At 33.5% G+C, this 19,139-nt stretch overlaps 1 protein-coding gene, 1 long non-coding RNA gene and 1 pseudogene across 3 annotated transcripts; all 3 read left to right on the top strand.

Moving 5' to 3' along the window:
• The first annotated feature begins 2,173 nt into the window (after positions 1-2,173).
• LOC120214848 (putative transferase At1g60990, chloroplastic) lies at positions 2,174-4,874 on the top strand. Of its 2 annotated transcripts, none has more exons than XM_039212650.1 (12): positions 2,174-2,406; positions 2,485-2,587; positions 2,678-2,711; positions 2,806-2,879; positions 2,962-3,027; positions 3,133-3,197; positions 3,275-3,362; positions 3,466-3,531; positions 3,725-3,890; positions 3,980-4,054; positions 4,139-4,266; positions 4,548-4,874. In XM_039212650.1, exons 2-12 carry the CDS (start codon positions 2,546-2,548, stop codon positions 4,731-4,733), a joined length of 990 nt encoding a protein of 329 aa, XP_039068581.1. In that variant the 5' UTR covers positions 2,174-2,406; positions 2,485-2,545; the 3' UTR covers positions 4,734-4,874. The 2 variants fall into 2 exon arrangements, with proteins under 2 accessions (XP_039068581.1, XP_039068580.1); XM_039212649.1 differs by having other exon boundaries at positions 3,971-4,054; positions 4,548-4,865.
• Positions 4,875-7,670: 2,796 nt separating this feature from the next.
• LOC120214849 lies at positions 7,671-10,165 on the top strand (annotated as a pseudogene).
• A 6,986-nt stretch (positions 10,166-17,151) lies between these two features.
• LOC120215016 lies at positions 17,152-18,677 on the top strand. The gene is made up of 4 exons (XR_005524915.1): positions 17,152-17,510; positions 17,594-17,704; positions 17,847-18,000; positions 18,506-18,677. It is a non-coding gene; the product is annotated as an uncharacterized LOC120215016 (long non-coding RNA).
• Positions 18,678-19,139: the final 462 nt, after the last annotated feature.

Genomic DNA, 19,139 nt, shown 5'->3' on the forward strand with positions numbered 1-19,139 from the left:
AAAAGAGAAAGAACGTTGGAGGCAAGTTTTAATAAGAATAGTTTTTGTTGTAAAATGTCTTGCTAAAAATAATTTAGTTTTGCGAGGATCTAGTGAGAAAATTTACGATGAGAATAATGGAAATTTTTTAGGATTAATTGAAATGATTGCTGAATTCGATTTGCCTATGCAAGACCATATTAGGCGTATTCAAAGTGAAAATATTCATTATCATTATCTTGGTCATATAATTCAAAATGAACTAATCTCTCTCTTGGCTCATAGTATTAGAACTTCTATTCTAAAGATCATTCAGAAGGCAATGTATTTATCTGTTATTCTTGATTGTACCCCTGATGTAAGTCATCAAGAACAAATGACTCTAATAGTGCGATGCGTAAATATGTCAAACAACAAAGTAAAAATAGAATAATACTTTTTAGAGTTATTGAAAGTGGATAATACATCTGGATTGGGGCTTTTCAATGAATTAGTAAATACATTGCAATCTCTAGAGTTGAACGTTGATGATGTGAGGGGCCAAGGATATGACAATGGTTCTAATATGAAAGGAAAACACCAAGGTGTTCAAAAGAGATTGCTTGAAATAAATCCTAGAGCTTTATATACCATAATCTTAATCTTTCTCTTTTTGATATAGCACATTCTTGTGTTAAAGCTATTTTTTTTGGGATTGTGCAACATATATTCATTGTTCGCAAGTTCTACCAAAAGGTGGAAAATTTTATGTGATAATGTTTCGGAAACTGTGAAATCTTTATCTGATACTCGATGGGAAAGTCGAATTAAAAGTGTCAAAGCTATTAAATGTCATACTCCTAAAATAAGGTTAGCTTTGTTACAATTATATGAATATTGTGGTAATGATGCAAAAGCAAAAAGTGAAGTAGAAAGTTTAGCTAGTGCCCTTCAAAGTTTTGAATTCTTACTTGGAATGGTTATCTGGTATGATATTTTATTTGCTATCAACACGGTAAGTAAGAAATTACAATATAAATCAATGTGCATTGATACTACCATAAAGGAGTTGGAAGGTGTAATGTCATATTTTGAAAACTATAGAAATAAGGAGTTCGAAGCTAGTATATATTGCTAAAAGTCTTGCATTAGATATGAACATAGAGCCAATTTTTTCGACTAAACATCGTATTTTTAGAAAAAGACAATTTGATGAGAATGACCACGATGAAGAAATGCAATCAGCAGAGGAGTCTTTTAAAGTTAATTATTTTGTTGTTGTTGTTGATATGACGCTCGCTTCTTTGAAAGATAGATTTGAACAATTAAAGATTTTTGAAAATTATTTTGGATTTTTAGTTGATTATACAAGGTTGAAGTAATTGGATGACAATAAATTAAAAGAATGTTGCAATAATTTTAAGATTATTTTTTCTCATAATAATTTGTCGGATGTTGATGCAGATGATTTTTTTTCTGAAATGAAAGTGCTACAATTGACTTTGCCAAATGTATTCATGTTAGTGCTTGAAGTTTTTGAGTTTGTTAAAGCTAGAGATTGTTATCCTAATGTTATTAACACTGCCGGTAACGGTAGCATCCGCGGAAAGAAGTTTCAAAGCTGAAATTATTGAAGAATTACTTGAGGTCAATAATGTCACAAGAAAGATTGAATGGACTCGCTATGTTATATATTGAGAAAAATATGTTGGAAAGCATTGATGTTGACACTATCATCAATGATTTTGCATAAAGAAATGCTCGAAGACAATGTTTTTTAAAATATTAATATGCTTAAATATATTTTGACATTTTTAATATTGTAATGAATTAATATTTATTTAATTTAATAAAAATTAATTAAAATTTTATATTGTGTATTTTTTTAATATTCTTTTAAATTAGAGTCCATTTTTTTAATTTTACCCCGGGTCAAAAAAAAGTCAAAGCCGGCCCATCATGAAGTTGGCGTATTCGTTTTATATTATAATTATAAATTAAGGATTATTACGAGCGGAATGTTGAATTGATTAGGGGAGTTTATAACCGTTGTTTGATGGATATAATTTAAATAATTAAGTGATTTAACTGATAAATTAGAAGATTAGTGGTCAGATTAAAATATTCTAATAATAAAATGGTCATGATTGTAGTTTACCCTTGTTTTCTATCTATATTCTAGCATTTTCCACTTTCCAGCCGGCATCCGCTGCAATACAACGAAGGAATGGCGACCGCGACAGCGGCAACGACGCCTTACGCAGCTCACTTGGTTGGCCGCTCCTCCACTCGTCTTCAATACTCCGCACTCGCTCCTCTTTTTTACCGGAACGCCGCGTTTTGGACCAAGAAGAGTACAAGAGCAAGCTCTCGTCGAGAAATGCTTCATCTACTATCGCCGCTTTACCTTTCGAACTCTCCCCTCCCCCTATTGACCATGATTTCCTAGTATATCCCCCTTTGCCTCCTTTAATCTCTAGAAAAGTAATATTATGGTTATGTGATTTAATTTTAAAAATTTTGCAGGATTCAGTTGCTGCTGAAGGTGCAAAGGTTTCAGATGAAGGGATAATAGAAACGTTCGACAATGACGATGAAGCTTTGGATGCATTCGATAATGGTGTGGGCGGTAAGATTCTACTTTTAAATTTCAACGTCGTCTACTGCTTACTAGTATTTCCAATAATTTTCTTTGTTTTTGATTTGACGAATTGGTTAGGTTATGGACCTTTCGCATTTTGGAAGGATAAGAGGTCGGTGTCACTGCTTATTTTACTACTTCAATTAATTTAAGCTTAACTATGAATTTATTCTTATGAACACATGCATTGGATGGAATTGTTGAAGTCAGCGGAGATGATCGGATTCAGTTTCTTCATAACCAAACCACTGCCAATTTTGAATGTCTTAGTGAAGGGCAGGTGATAGATCTACCCTTTTTTCCTGCTTCTCTTTTGCTTCTTTGGTTCAAATTGATTGGATTCTGTTTGATGAAATTCTTAGGGATGTGATACAGTTTTTGTTACACCAACAGCGAGGACTATTGACATTGCTTATGCATGGATTATGGTAGTCTTCTTTACTATTTCTAATGACTTTGGTTCCCCTCATAGAAATGGATTGATTCTAGTTGATTGGTTTTGAATTACTACAGTTTTGTTTATGTTTTCACAGAAAAAGTCAGTCATACTGATGGTTTCACCAGAGACCTGTGGAAACATAACTGAAATGCTAAATAAGTAAGTGCATCAATCTCTTTTAGATCCTTCATTTATGAAGAAAACAAAGTACTAAGTGATTAGTTTTTCTTGTCCAGGTACATATTTTTTGCTGACAAGGTAGAGATTCAAGATATCACCAAGCAAACTTGCTTATTTGCTCTAGCAGGTCCGAAGTGCTCCCAAGTAAGGAATTTCGTATAAATCGGTATTCTTACATGGCATTTCTCTTTAATTGTTGGCTTGGATTTGGTAATCTTGAATGACTTTAGTTGTAATGTGAAAACAGGTGATGGCTAATTTGAATCTGGGCGATCTTGTTGGACAACCATACGGCACAAACCGTCATTACAGTGTAAGATATCTTCATATTGCCAATGCCAAGTTGTAAATGTTTAAACATATGAACTATTCTGTACTTCTATATTTTGTAGTAGTATGAGGTAATCTAATGTCAAAACAATACTTGGGATAAGAAAATAGTAAAAGTTCATTCTGTTTAATGCTTATTTCAGTGAATCAAAATGAAGATTGTTATCCAATTTCAGGTGAATGGTATGCCTTTAACTGTTGGGGTGGGAAATATCATTTCTGAAGATGGGTTTTCATTGTTGATGTCCCCAGCGGCGGCTAGTCCAGTCTGGAAAACTCTTCTATCTAACGGTGCTATTCCTTTAGGTTTTAATGCCTGGGAAAAGCTAAGGGTTACACAAGGTGGTAGTTCTTGATTTGTTGTTTAGTGATGGTTGACTTATTGTAACAAGTTCTTTGGAAAATCTAACTTAATTGTGCAGGAAGACCAGCTCCTGGGAAGGAGCTAACCAATGATTTTAATGTTCTGGAGGCTGGCCTTTGGAACTCGATTTCATTGAACAAGGGTACCTAATACTTACCATTGAATATCTGCTGAGAAAAGTACAAATCATGCTTTTTTTAAAACTTTGTACTTACCATTGAACAAGGCTGTTACAAGGGACAAGAGACAATATCAAGACTCATCACATATGATGGAGTTAAACAGAGAATATGGGGTATTCATTTGTCCGCACCAGCTGAACCTGGCAGCCCCATTACAGTTGGTGGGAAAAAGGTTCTAATCTGACTCTTTCCCTGAAGTGATATGTATGGTTTCTATTTTGGGTAGTTTACGGCTATGTTGCTTGGACTCTTCGGTTTCATTGAAGTACACGTCTTGTCCCACCCATGGATATGAGATATGATATCCAAGGATCTACTAAATACATGGAAAGGTTCAGAAAATACTAATTCTAACTTGCCGGATACATACCCGTATCCGCACTCATGCCCAAGTCCGAGTAACATCGGTTTTGGAAACTAATTTACATTAAGCTATTCTTTAAATTCCTGCAGGTGGGGAAGCTAACAAGCTATACAACTGGAAGAAAGGATTGTGACCATTTTGCTTTAGGTTACATCAAGAGAAAAGCAGCTTCAGATGGAGACACTGTGATTGTCGGAGAAAATATTACCGGGACAGTTGTAAATGTTCCTTTTCTTTCTCGACAATCTCCTCCGGTAAAGAACACCAGGCCTTGATTCAACTGAAATTATACGGATATAACTATCTCGTTGTATTGATGTTGCTCATATTTGTGGTATTCTAATGTCCATATTTAGAGTTGAAAACATGCATACTTTTTATGGTATATAATGATGGGCTGGAATGTAACCGAGTTGAACCGAGCTTGAGCTGAATGAAGTAACCTCGATCGAAATCTGGGTTTCAAAGTTCAGTTAACTTGATTGTCACTTCTAGTTCAAGCTCAAATTGAGAATTTTTTTTTTTAAAAAAATGAAGTTGATCAAACTCATGTGCTGGTAGAGTCAAACGTAAGGGATACTCGAGTTCGGTTCACTCAATAACTCGAGCTACTTGACTCAAATTGATACTTTTTTATTATCAATCATTTTTTAAGAAAAGAAGTTGATCGAACTCGTGTGCTGGTAGAGTCAAACATAAGGGATACTCAAATTTTGTTCACTCAATGAACTTGAGTTCGATCTTAATTTAATAATTATCAAAATAAATTTGATTTTTTTCCTCCAAATCAGACCATTGTTAATGACGAGAAAACTTTATTTATTTATTTATTATACAGATGAGAGAATTTTATTAAAATTCGATATTCTTAATGGTCAACATGAATCGATTCACTAAAAACTTTATTTATTTATTTTTACAGATGAGAGAATTATGGAGGCAAAGAAAATAAAAGGAAAAAAACACAGAGTTGTAATTACAAGAAAACAATTAAGTCATCATGAAATTAATTACAACATATTTAGGAAATTCAACGATGATTTCTCTGTAATTCAACAACACCCACGTTTTGGATATTGTGTGTCAGATGTTTGTTTTATTACAAAATGTCAATATTGTCAACTGTATTTTCTCTGTTGAAACTTAATTTTCACCTATTTCCCTTATTTTTAATGTAAGAGAAAAACCATGTGATCAAATATATTATTAAAAATCTAATTGTTCTTCATTTTTAAATATTTTTTTTAAAAATATTTGAGGTTATCTAGACAAGTCTACAAATGTACAAATATAATTTATAAAATTATAAATTTTATGAGTGTAAAATTAAATTATTAATGAAAAATAAAGAAAATATTTAAACTATATAATAAATTAAAATTTTCATAAAATGCGACAACACTTTACAACATCTATTTAATTAATTTCTAATAAATAAATAAATAAATATAAATATTTAAATTCTGATCCACATAGAATATGCTACTTGCTCCATGTAAGATTTGAGCTACAATTTAATAGCCAAGACGATTGCTAATTAACAGAAAAACTTGATTAATATGATGCGATATTCAATTAATTTTTTAAAAAATTTGGACGAATTTAAAATATAAATTGTAGTTTGATAAGTTAGGATGAAATTAACCCTTTTAAAAATCATGGAAAGAAAATTAGATGGCGTGAATCAAATAGCGTGTCATCAACGCTCCAATCCAAAGCCATTTCCATCCGTCCATTTGACTTGTTCAACGGCTGAGATATCCATTGAAGGTTTGTCCGGACAAAAATATTAGACTTATTTATAATACTTACTCAATACTCGAACATTCAATATACGAATTTGACAAAATGAAGTTTATTTTATAAGTTTAATATAATATAATATAGTATTATTATATTTATATTGTTTAAAAATTAAATTGCTAATATGTAATATTATAATATAAATCTTTAAAAAATATGTTCAATAGTTAATACATAAAAGACTAAAAGTTAAATAAGTTCGATAAAAATTATATAAAATTTAAAATAGAATAATTACTTCTAAAATAACAATAATAATATTAGGGGTGTGCAAATCCGGGTACCCGGATTTTCGGGTACCCGATTTCCGGGTACCCGAAACTTCCGGGTCAACGATTTCTCGGCCCGTGTCCCGACCCGGATGTTACGGGTACCCGGTAATCGGCTACCCGGATTTTGCGGGTACCCGGTAATCGGGTACCCGATACCTGGTTTTTAATTTTTTATTTTCAAATTATTAATTTAAAAAAATATATACACAAATTTAAATGTTCGAAACTTCGAATTACATACTCTAATATCCGAACATAAAATTTAAAAACATTAAAAGTTCAAAATAAAAAATATAATAATCCATAATATAAATAATTTATTATATTTTATAATATATAAAAAATAAAAAAAATAAAATCTAACCGGGCACTACCCGGAAAAACTAGATTTTGTGACCCGGGCCCGACCCGGGAAATGTCGGGCCGGGTACCCGACCCGGCCGGGTAATTTTTTTAGAGAATTACCCGGTTTTTTTAGATCCGGTTCGACGGGTCGAGTCAACCGGGTCGGGTATTTTTGCACACCCCTAAATATATATGAAACGAAAATGAATTTAGATTAATCATTTATGAATTTAAAAAAAAATTAAATAAAGTTTAATATATACATATTTTAAATATGATAAATTATGTATTTAGTCATTTAACTATTTATGCAATTCTATTTTGACCATCTGACTATTTTTTAAAAATTATATCAATATTACGTTTTGGTTTTATTTTGATCACACACCTTTAAAAAAGTAATAGTGATAATGATATATCATAATAAGGGAATATCATGTTATCATTGAAAAAATTAAAAATTTAACGACAATAATTGTATTAATTTTTAACGGTGGATGACCAAAACGTAACGTTATATAATTAAAAAATAGTTTGGGGACCGAAATTGAACAACTCAAATGATTGAGTAACTAAATATGTGGTTTAGCCTTAAAAATTATTCAGATATAAACTCGGCCCGGTCTATAAACAGCGTATAATCAATCTGTTGAACGTGACTAACAAGCGCCGCCGATGAAAGTAGAAACACAACAAAACTCAGCTGCCAAAGAAGAGTGAAATGAAAGAGGCTTTGACTAATAATGGGTCACTTTCAGTCCATCGATCTCATCAACTTCACCTTCCTCTGTATCGCACCTCCTCAATGAATCAATCTTCCCTTTCCTTTTTCACCTAAAAGAATCCAAAACCCAGACCCCAAAATCTTCAATCCAACACAGAAAAACACTCATAAACAGAAGAATCAATGAAGATCATTGCTTTACAGGTTTCGTTTCTTGTTTTCCTTTCAACCCTTTCCTTCACCTCTGCTGCTTCATGTCCAATGGATCTCAATTACGTGACGAGAATCCCATGGAACTCATCTGTTTGCCGTGATTTCCACCCACTTAACTCGACACCCAAAGCAGAAATCTCGAAGCAAAACTGCTGTGTCGCTCTATTATCAGTATTCGGCATTGGACTCGCCGAACATCTCAAAGAAACAACCCTTTTTCAGCTCCCGGATTTGCCTACTTCCAACACTTGTCTCCGAGATTTCCAGGCGAAGCTCGACTCTCTTTCTCTCCCCAATAACGTCGCTTCCCTTTGTTTCGACCCGATGCAGTTCGTGATCACGCCTGATCTTTGCGCCAACATACAAACAACTCGAGATTGGGTTGCTAAGTTAGGTGAATCCACGGCTCTCGACCAAGGTTGCAGGGCCGATCTCAGTGATCTCACGGCTTGTGATACTTGTCTCCGTGCCGGGACCGAGGTTCATTCCAGGTTGGTCTCGATCGATGGTAATAGTTCCCACGGCACCGATTGTTTCGATTTCATTGTTCTTTATGCTGCTGGGATTGTTAATGAATTTGGACCTGAAAGTAATGGTGCTGTTACGTGTGCTTTTCTTTAGCTTTGAATGGAAAATCTGGTTCGAGTAATAAACATTCGGCTCTTGTTTTTGGTTTAACTGGTGCTGCTGTTGCTGTTCTTGTTACCTCTACTTTACTGGGGTTTTACTTTTGGTATGAAAAACGATTTGGAAAGAACAAAATGGTAGCTCTGCTTCTAATTTTGATGATTTAGAGGAGCAAGGGTCTAGGCCTAGATTAAGGCCTAATACAGGTTCGATTTGGTTCAAACTCCATGATCTTGAGAAGGCTACCGACAATTTTTCGAAGAAGAATTTCATAGGGAGAGGCGGTTTCGGTTTTGTTTTCAAAGGGGTTTTACCTGATGGGACGGTGGTTGCTGTTAAGAGGATTTTAGAATCAGAGTTTCAAGGCGACGAAGAGTTTTGCAACGAGGTCGAGATTATCAGTAACTTGAAGCATAGGAATCTTGTGCCTCTTAGAGGGTGTTGTATGATCGATGATGATGAGATTGGAATCAATGATCATGAGAAGGGAGTCAGAGGTATCTCGTGTATGATTATATGCCGAATGGGAACCTCGACGACCATTTGTTCCCATTGAAAACGGGGAGTAAACCATTGAGTTGGCCTCAGAGGAAGAACATAATCTTGGATGTGGCAAAGGGGTTGGCTTATTTGCATTACGGAGTGAAGCCTGCGATATATCATAGAGATATTAAGGCTACGAATATATTGCTCGATGCTGATATGAGAGCGAGAGTGTCGGATTTTGGGTTGGCGAAGCAGAGTAGGGAAGGGCAGTCTCACCTTACTACTAGAGTGGCAGGGACTCATGGATACTTGGCCCCTGAATACGCTCTATATGGGCAGCTGACCGAGAAGAGCGATGTTTACAGTTTTGGTGTCGTTGTATTGGAGATAATGTGCGGGAGAAAAGCTCTTGATTTGTCTTCATCAAGCTCACCGCGAGCGTTTTGATAACCGATTGGGCTTGGTCGTTGATGAAGGCTGGAAAAGTCGATGAGGCTTTGGATCGTTCGTTGATGATAGTGAGGATTCTGTGAATTCGAATCCAAAGGCTATAATGGAGAGATTTCTGCAGGTTGGGATTTGTGTGCTCATGTAATGGTTGCTTTAAGGCCTACCATTTTGGATGCACTAAAAATGTTGGAAGGTGATATCGAAGTCCCCCCGATTCCCGATCGACCGATGTCTCTTGCCCACCCTTTAATTTACAGCGACGGCAATGCTTTCAGCATCTCACCCGCATTAAGTGGACCGCAACTGCAAAAAGGAGACATGCTCAGGTAATCTTTAATGTTTACTACTCCGAAACATACGAAGTATTAGATTGGATTATCGACATATGATCTTCCATGAAGCAAGGATCGGCCTCATTTTGCTGCCAAAGAAGATCTGGATGGTGAGAAAGTCCGGAAATCGATCAACCAGCTGAAGATTTCCGGCTTTTTCCCATCGTAAAACTAATCACGTTGAATAATCATGAAAACCCGAAGTTGCAACTACGATATTTTCTTCATTTCATTACACATACCGAATCTATGTCACTTCTTTCTCCAAAACCTGGAGAACATGGTCTTGAACAACCGTTCAATGGAGTGGCAGGCTTGACTGCTACGTTTCTGCAGGTTATCCGAGAGCGATATAGAAGACATCGGTGGGTTCTCGATTCGCGAAGACTTCAAGCAATAACCCCCTAATGCTATTGATTAGTTTAACTTGATTTTATGCCTAAAATAGATCTAATTATTTTGTAAAAATTGAGGAGTCTGTTGTTGTTTACATAAGTTTTGGATGTCTAATTACTTCAGTTATTTGTACAAGATTTCAAGAAATTATTTAATAATGTGTATGTGCTTAATTACTATATGTAATAATTGTTGGTTAAAAAACCTCCACTAAAAGATTACCGCTTCTATATGCATATTCCCCAAGAGGAAAGCAGTCTTAAACAATTGTAAATTACAATTCTCACATAATCAGGGAAATGGTTTTCCCCTTTGCTAAGTAGACTCCGACTATATCTAGAGTCGAGCCAGATCGAGTCTGTTGATCATGAAGACTACGACTATATCTAGAGTCGAACTGGATTGAAACCCTGAATGAAAACAAAACTGGTCTTTTTCATTCACAAGATTCAAACCCGAGACCTTATTTAAGGAAGGTCTAACTCTTTACCATAACCAAAGTGATTATGACCTTTAACTAGTGCAAAGATTGTAATAGAACTAATAAGATATTCTTAATAAATCAAATCAACTACATAAAATGACAAGATCAACAAATAGTTGATCTTACACTGGATCCACTATACCAAAGGCAACTGATGAAAACAGGAGAGAATTCTGTGCTTAATTTTTTTTATAACACTTGCAAATCCCAATTGAGACCTGCATTGATATAGTGGTATATATATATATATATGTATGTTTCAAAAAGTATCAGCACCTTCACTGTCAAAATTGTGGCATTGTTTTCAGGAATTCAACAACAGTTGTAGAAGAAACATGATGGTGTGGGTTGGTTGCAGGAAAAACAAACCTTGCATTCTCACCAAAATGCTGGTGCTCCTCGCAGTTATGCAGAAGCATTAAGTGAGATTCAGATTCCATCTTATATTGAAAGATATTTCTTTTAAGAGACATGTTACTTTCAATTGTGTTTGCTTGACACGAGGAATGTAATTAGCTTGATCATCTTCTCTATCAGGGGAAGCGGTGCTAAGATCACTCTCAGGATGGAAGGTAGCCCTTCTTATAGTGAAAGGTGTTTCTTTTCAAAGACATGTTACTTTCAATTCTGTTTTGCTTGATGATGCATACTAAAAAATATATTTTACGATATGGTTGGCCAAACTTTTGTAGCAGCTGCTCTGGGGCTTCTTCTCGGGAATGTAATTAGTTTGACCTTAATGATTACTTTTTTTAAAAAATGCGTTTTCTTATAATATTGAGGAATTTCAATTATAGTTTCACAAATGTAATTTTTGTATTGTTCACGTCATTTACTCATTGGTTTCTAAAATAAATTTATTTATTTATTTTTAAGTTATTTTTCTTAGTTTTAAACGAAAATATGATTTCAATGATTTTATAATTAGGTGACGAATTGATTCTAATTATGAAAATTGTGTTCTTGGAGTTTAATTAGATTTTATAATTATATATTAATTACTTAAAGTTTATTTTGAATACATCTAAGAGTGGTCCTTTGATTTAAATTCTAGTGTTGCTATATACCGTGGAGAAACTCTAATGGCGTGAACTCTTATCCTCATTTTATTGGGTATGTGTTTCACTAGTTAAAAATTTGTGCATATCATTATTTTAAAATTGTATAATTAAATATAATTGTATTGCTTCGAGAAAATAAATTATCCGAAATTTTCCTTGACTTTATATGGCTTTATAGCTTTTAATACAAAATTCGTACGAAAAATCTGAAACCCACGAAAATGTCATTATTGGGGGTAAAATATTCATTTACGGGACTAGATTACACAATTTTTTAAAATTACACTTTGATACCTAATTTTTTAATTTTATACTTTAGCCACTAAACTTTCAATTTATTCATTTTGGTCATTAGATAAAAATTCGGGGTATTACAGGAGCAATCTAGGACATGCCTGCCCGGGATGAATGCAGACTGAGATCTATTGATCAAACACTCAATGCATCGTTGAGGTTTATTAGCCAATACTTTCGCCAAAATCTTGTGAACCCCTCCTACTAAGCTAATCTAACGATAATCTTGAAACAGTTATGGATTTAGTCTCTTAGGAGTAAGAGTGATAAATGAATAGTTAATGCAATATTCTCATTTATGATGATGATAAAGTCATTAGAGAAGTTATCAATATCCTCTTTAAGAAAATGTGAGAACTTTTTTAAAAAAAAAACCTACATTAAAACGGTCCGGACATAGAGCGGAGTTGCCATCCAGTGAGAATATCACTTGTCGAATTTCTTCTTTTGATAATCTTACAAATTATTATAACATTCTTAGTAATATGTCAAGTAATATTACATTTTGATAATCTTATCGGATATTCTCATGTTTAGATGCTTAAAGTATTTGATATTTGGTTTTTTGCATACTGCAAATTGAGTATATATAAAACTTGAATACTTGCTAGCGTGGGCAATAAAATGCTTAGTATTGGTTTTTTTATAAACCGATCTATTTTATTTTATTTTTTACAAATCAATCAATTTTTATTTTTGAAAAATAAAAAATGGACAAGCTTAAAAAATTAGATTCCTAATCAAATATAGAATTTAGGTATTTAGGTGAAATAATTCAAGAAACGAAGAAGTGAAATTTTGTTGTAATAATAATAACAATTTGATTGAAAATAAAAAAATAGATAATTTATTAATCAAGCAGTCAAATACTTGTTTAAGGGAGATTTTATTATCCAGATAATTCACATGATTTATCGTATTTTGCATTGTTATAAATATTTCTAGAGAATTTTTAGTATTTGTTCTATAATATATTGTTTTTTTTTTCTTAAACTAAATTCAATTTTAGTAATATATTCTTAAATTATTTCAAATTAAATTAATTTAGATTATAAGAATATTATTTATGTCCTTTTCTCCTTTCTTTCATTTTGACCAAACTTTTGTAAGATATAACCCATTTTCTGTCACATATCATTTCATGAATTAATCATGAATAGATGTTATTTACGTAATTAATTATGAACAACTGTTATTTGTATAATTAATATTAATATTAAATAATTTAAAAAATAATATTTTATATTTATTTGAAATAACTAGTAAAAATCGCCTTAACAATTTAAAATAAAAAATTAATAAAAATCAACAACTCAAATTTTGCATTTATAAATAATTACACAAATTTTTAAATTTAGTAAGGTAATAGATCAAGTTTTGATACATTAAAAAAATTAATTTTCAAGGATGGAAACTAAAATTAAACCTATTTACTTTATCTTTATTTAACCCACAAAACGCGTGAATTAGAATAATTACAACAACAATTTAATTGTAAAACGAGTTATTTCTGAAATTATAATTTATTTTTATTCTAGTATATCTAGCCGTTACATATTTATTATTTCCAGCCGTTACTTATTTATTATTTCCAGCCGTTACATATTTATTATTTTCCAGCCGTTACTTATTATTATTTTCAGCCGTTGATACAAAATTCACCGACCTGCGAAATATAAATAAAAACCATCCGTTGCAGCGCCATTCATCTTTCAATTTTCCTCCAAATCTTCTTGTTCTCTTTTCTCTTCATTCCAGTTTCTCCTTTTTCTTTCCCTAAACAAATGCGTGAGATCCTTCACGTTCAAGGTGGCCAATGAAGATGTAAATCTTGTAAGTCTCGGTGCTCTTCTTGATCTTCTTCTACTACGTTCTACCCTAAACGAAATCAAGGATTTGAAAGAAGGCGAGTTGAATCAGGAGATAGGGAATTGAGGGGGTTCGGCGGGGGAGTTTTTGGTGGCGTTGATGGAAGCAATAGTGGCGGAGGCATCTACGGGGGAGGTAATGGGCGTCGGAGATTTGAAGGCTTAATTGGGAGCGGCTGATGAGCTATCTGCTTTATCTCCGGCGGAGGCATGCATGCTCTGTAGCCTTCATTGATGAATGGAATAAACCAAGACCCAACAAAGAAAATTACGTGGAAAGCCTTTGCAAGTTGCAACTCCCTTTGTCTGCTTGGTTATGCTACTTGAAGGAAAGCATTAACCATAACAGTGGGGGTATGTATGAATGAACATGTATTATGCTGGGATATCTTCTTTCTTTCATTATAAATGACTTAAGGTGTTGCTTTGTAATTCTATTGCAGGGATTGCAGAAAGGTGGGAGCAAGCGGCGTACAACACCGTTTTATGAGATAGATGTTTCTTTATCTCCCAATGTTGTCTGGAAAAAGGTCCATCTACGGCATAGTTAAAGTAAAAAGAGAGAACAGTGAGCTCAGGGTTGGACCCTGACTGATGAACCACTCTGCAAACTCTCCCAAAACCATGAGAGTAAGAACTAATTACTCTTTTCCTGTACCATTTGTAACATATGTCGCTGGCTTTCTTACAGAAATGCCAAGAACTTAAAACCTTTATCCTTATAGAAACGACGGGAGTATATAAACAAAGTTGCACCGAAGATAGCAAGTCAGAAGAGCTTGTATATCAATCAGGATAAGTTACCGATTCCTAGTTTCCTATTTACTGCAGAATACTTTGTTGTAGAAAATTATGCAGTGACAGTTTGAGTTTTCATGTAAAGAGATCTCCTAGACATATCAAGTATTGAACAACTTTGCTGCCAAATGTCCACATAAATTGAGTCGTTCACTATTACATTCCAGATCACAGTAATTTCTATGAACCAATTTCCTAATTTACCTTCTGCAGGGTTTGTTAGTGATCCTTATGAGGGCAATGCATGGCATGCGGACCACATTGTCCCTGTTTGTAGAGGGGGAGGTATATTATTGTTCAAGAACATACCTTTTCTTTGTTCTTAACTACTTGTTTTACTGCTATTCTGTTAAATTGAGCTTAATGTTGGTTTTCATTATGTATCCAAAATTCCATGTGAATGCAGGCTAGAATATGAGGACTCTTTGTGTGGCTTGTCATGCTGTCATTACTACAGAACAATGCGCTGAATTGAAGGTCAATGTGGACCAAAGCAAAGAAAAAACTTAAAGCCATCATGCCTGACCTTAAAAATGCTCCGAATAAAGAAAACAAAGCTTCTTGTGGAAAGGTATTCGGGCAAGGTTGAAGATTACATTGTTTTTGTAGATGCTGTTCATTTCTCTGTTGTAACATGTTCCAACCTGAATGGTTAGTCATTTAAATGGGAATATACTTTTTGGGGAGCTAAACCTTTGTTGTTTGTTTTGAATTTTATATGCTCAATTCAAAATGAAATTGCTGGTTGGAGTTCCATGTAATCGTACGGAACAAACTCCCTTGTTCTTGTTTTTCTTGTAAATAGAAGTATATGATAAGTTAAATGACTGGAATCGATACCTGACGGGTCTCTTTTGTTTTGGATACAGATTGCTCCGAGTTAGATGACAAGTAGCCTAAAATCAGAACAGCCAGTGCCATAATCGAACAGTGGGTTCAAATGGTAATTCAATTAGACTACGAAGGCAACAACGATATCAGAGATTACTCCTGGTCTATACTTAGCTAGCATAAGTAGATATGGTATGTCTGAATCTATTTGCTCAAGAATTAAAGGACAATAATGAACCATAAAGCAATTTCTCGCATGAGTTAAATCCAATTTCTTATATTCCGATTTAAATATTATTTTCAAAAAAGAAGGAATTTCCTCGGATGTTATCTTTGGATTTTTCTGTCTGTTCATGCATTAATTACATACAAAACATGCATTAGGGACCGAGTGAGAGAGTTGATAGTGGCAAGCAAATGGAAACCTTTTCCTTTCTAAATGAAATCGTGGTTCAATGTAGTGTCATTCATATATGACCAGCCAAATAAAGAAATATATTTTGAGGTCGCTCTAAGAATTATAAGTTTAATCTGTGTAGGTGGTGGTCTACTGTACATTAGAGATATATATATTTATTTATGGCTAATATTTAGTTATTTTTCCCTCTTAATTAAGTTATTCTTTTGGCTAATATTTAGCTTCCTGATGCGTAGCATTCTGACCAAAATGTTGGTGCTCCTAGTTAAATAGAAGCAGTAAGAGTGATTCAGATTCTTACCCATAGTGAAAGGTATTTATTTTAAGAGATATGTTACTTGCAATTGTGTTTTTATTAATTAGTTCCCCTAATATATTAATTTATTCTTAAATTAAATTAATTTATTCTTAAATTAAATTAAAGTTATTTATTCTTAATTTATATTAATATATCAAATATAATAATATTAATATTTAAATTATAAATTATAAAATATTATAGAAATATATTAATTTAAATTATATTAATATATTCTTCACTTTGAAGAAAAGTTTAGTAAGGCACATTTTGAGGTGAAACAAAGTGAAGACAATGCTATGGAAGCTCAACAGGTATGATCTAGTTCAACAATGTGTAAAATAGTATTTCCTTTTAATCTTATCTTATAGACATGAAGATGAAAGTATTCCACCAGAGCAACCCAGTTCTTGTACGACCTCAAGCAAGAAAGTTCTGCTTATATAGACAGTGCTGGTCATAAAAATGTTTCCTCCTCTGATGCTCCTCAACAAGATAGAGTGCAGGTTAGTCCCTCTAACGGCAGTAAAGTAGCAGGGGTCAGAAAACAAGCTAGTTCCAGTAAGTGGTTGGTTGCTTCAAATGTATCTGTTATTGCCTAGAGAATACTTCAGGTTTTCCTATGCCTCTAAAACTATTCATTTTTTATGTCAAGCTAGTTGTGCAATTGAATTTTAAATTTTCCTAGAATGTTGACTGGAATGTTGAGATATATTTTGTTGCAAGGTCTTATGGCTACTCCTTCCAGACCTGGTAATGCTGCAATTCAGGGTGGACTTGAGTTAAATTCAAGTAATGAAAATTTACCTTCATCAGAGGTATGGGCAATACTCATTTGGTTATCAGTTTATTCGTCCCTTAGATGAGGAACTAATCCCTTTGCTTCAGTGTTGTTGGTTGATGATTTAGTTAATCTGTTGCCATCTGTATTTATGTTATATTGTTATTGATTCAGGGTTTTTGATGATCCATTTGGTGATGATCCTTTTAAAGTTGCCCCTTCAACTGATATTTTTTCAGCTGCGCAACAAATTTATACTTACATGCCTATTTTTGCGAATTCAGAGACAAACGCAAACTTCATCTTTGGGGACTCATTCTCTTCCAATTCTTACTCTGCACTTAGTGGGTCTAGTGTTCAACCTCCATCAACAAACTCCCAGTTTCTGCCTTTAGAATTTTCAACTCCAAATGAGGAAAATAATTTACTGACTTATGTTTTCCCAGCTTCTTGGCCTGCACATCCGGGGATTAATGTGTATGGGCAATCTGTGCTGCCAAGTGCTAATCCATGTAGTCAACCACCACAACCCGATGCTAATTACTGCAGCCAACCCTAATTTCTTGAAAAGGTATATACACTAAGGACTATAGACATAGTTATCAGCATTTACTTCGTGAAGTTACCATGATACATAATTATGATGTTTTCAAGAATATACGCAAATATGCGGGTGGTGACGATCTATCTTCAACATGTCGGGCGATTGAAGGACTTAAAGTAGTTAATGGTTTGGAGTGCAAAATCGCTTGCAATTCTTCCAAGGTATACTCAATTAGATATTTCGTCGCACATTAGTGGAATTTTCTTCTTTTTTCCCATAAGATGTTTTCTTGTAAATAGAAGTATATGATAAGTTAAATGACTGGAATCGGTATCTGATGGGTCTCTTTTGTTTTGGATACAGATTGCTCCAAGTTAGACGACAAGTAGCCTAAAATCAGAACAGCCAGTGCCATAACCGAACAATGGGTTCAAATGGTAATTCAATTAGACTACGAAGGCTACAACGATATCAGAGATTACTCCTGGTATATACTTCGCTAGCATAAGTAGATATGGTATGTCTGAATCTATTTGCTCAATACTTAAAGGACAATATTGAACCATAAAGCAATTTCTTTCATGAGTTAAATCCAATTTCTTATATTCCGATTTTATTATTTTTCAAAAAAGAAGAAATTTCCTCGGATGTTATTTTTGGATTTTTGTGTTTGTCTGTCTGTTCATGCATTAAATACATACAAACACATGCATTAGGGACCGAGTAAGAGAGTTAATAGTGGCAAGCAAATGGAAACTTTTTTCCTTTCTAATTGAAATCATGGTTCAATGTAGTGTCATTCATATATATGACCAGCCAAATGAAGAAATATATTTTGAGGTCGCTCTAAGAATTATAAGTTTAATATGTAAGTTGGTGGTGGTCTACTGTACATGGAGATAATGATATATTTCTTTCTGGTGTATTACATGACACATATGTTCATTATCCATTCATCCATATTATTTTTCCCTCTTAATTAAGTTATTCTTTTGGCTAATATTTAGCTTCCTGATGTGTAGCATGAGCTGAAGCATTCTGACCAAAATGTTGGTGCTCCTAGTTAAATAGAAGCAGTAAGAGTGATTCAGATTCTTACCCATAGTGAAAGGTATTTATTTTAAGAGATATGTTACTTGCAATTGTGTTTTTTATGATGGTGCATACTGAAAAAATCTTTTATGATAGGGTTGGCCAAACTTCTATAGCAGCTACTCTCGGGGCTACTCTTCCTGCTAGTAATAATAATCCTAATCCTAATCAAGCAGCCCTTGATCTTAGAAATTCAACTTCTTCAAATTATTATGCGGAGGTCTGTGATGAATTTTTGATCCCCACGGTTCAGTTTCAGGTATGAAATTGTATATGAATTCAATGATTTTTATGTTCCAATTCTTTTATTTGGATGGTCATAGAATTTGACTTGCTCTGTTGCTTCGCATTCAATTTTATTATTTTTTTTATTTTTCATGTTGTAGGTTTTAGTAAATTTTTTATATGTGAATTACATTTTTCTTGTCAAATGGTTAGTCATTTTAATAGAGATATTACTTTTGGTGAGCTAAACCTTTTGTCGTTAGTTATTACCAGTGACAATTTTAAATTAAAACATAAAAGACTATTTTGGTGACTTATTTCAGTTTTGATTTTTAAATT

The sequence above is a fragment of the Hibiscus syriacus genome, unplaced genomic scaffold (genome assembly GCF_006381635.1).
Source record: "Hibiscus syriacus cultivar Baekdansim isolate YM2019G1 unplaced genomic scaffold, ASM638163v2 tig00110109_pilon, whole genome shotgun sequence".
Taxonomy (NCBI): domain Eukaryota; kingdom Viridiplantae; phylum Streptophyta; class Magnoliopsida; order Malvales; family Malvaceae; genus Hibiscus; species Hibiscus syriacus.

Bases quoted from the DNA above. Each gene is read 5' to 3' on its own strand.
- LOC120214848 (XM_039212649.1), top strand. From the start codon at position 2,546: ATGACGATGAAGCTTTGGATGCATTCGATAATGGTGTGGGCG. The intron at 3,028-3,132 runs GTAGTCTTCTTT...ATGTTTTCACAG, and splicing joins TTGCTTATGCATGGATTATG to AAAAAGTCAGTCATACTGAT. The intron at 3,532-3,724 runs GTAAGATATCTT...ATCCAATTTCAG, and splicing joins GCACAAACCGTCATTACAGT to GTGAATGGTATGCCTTTAAC.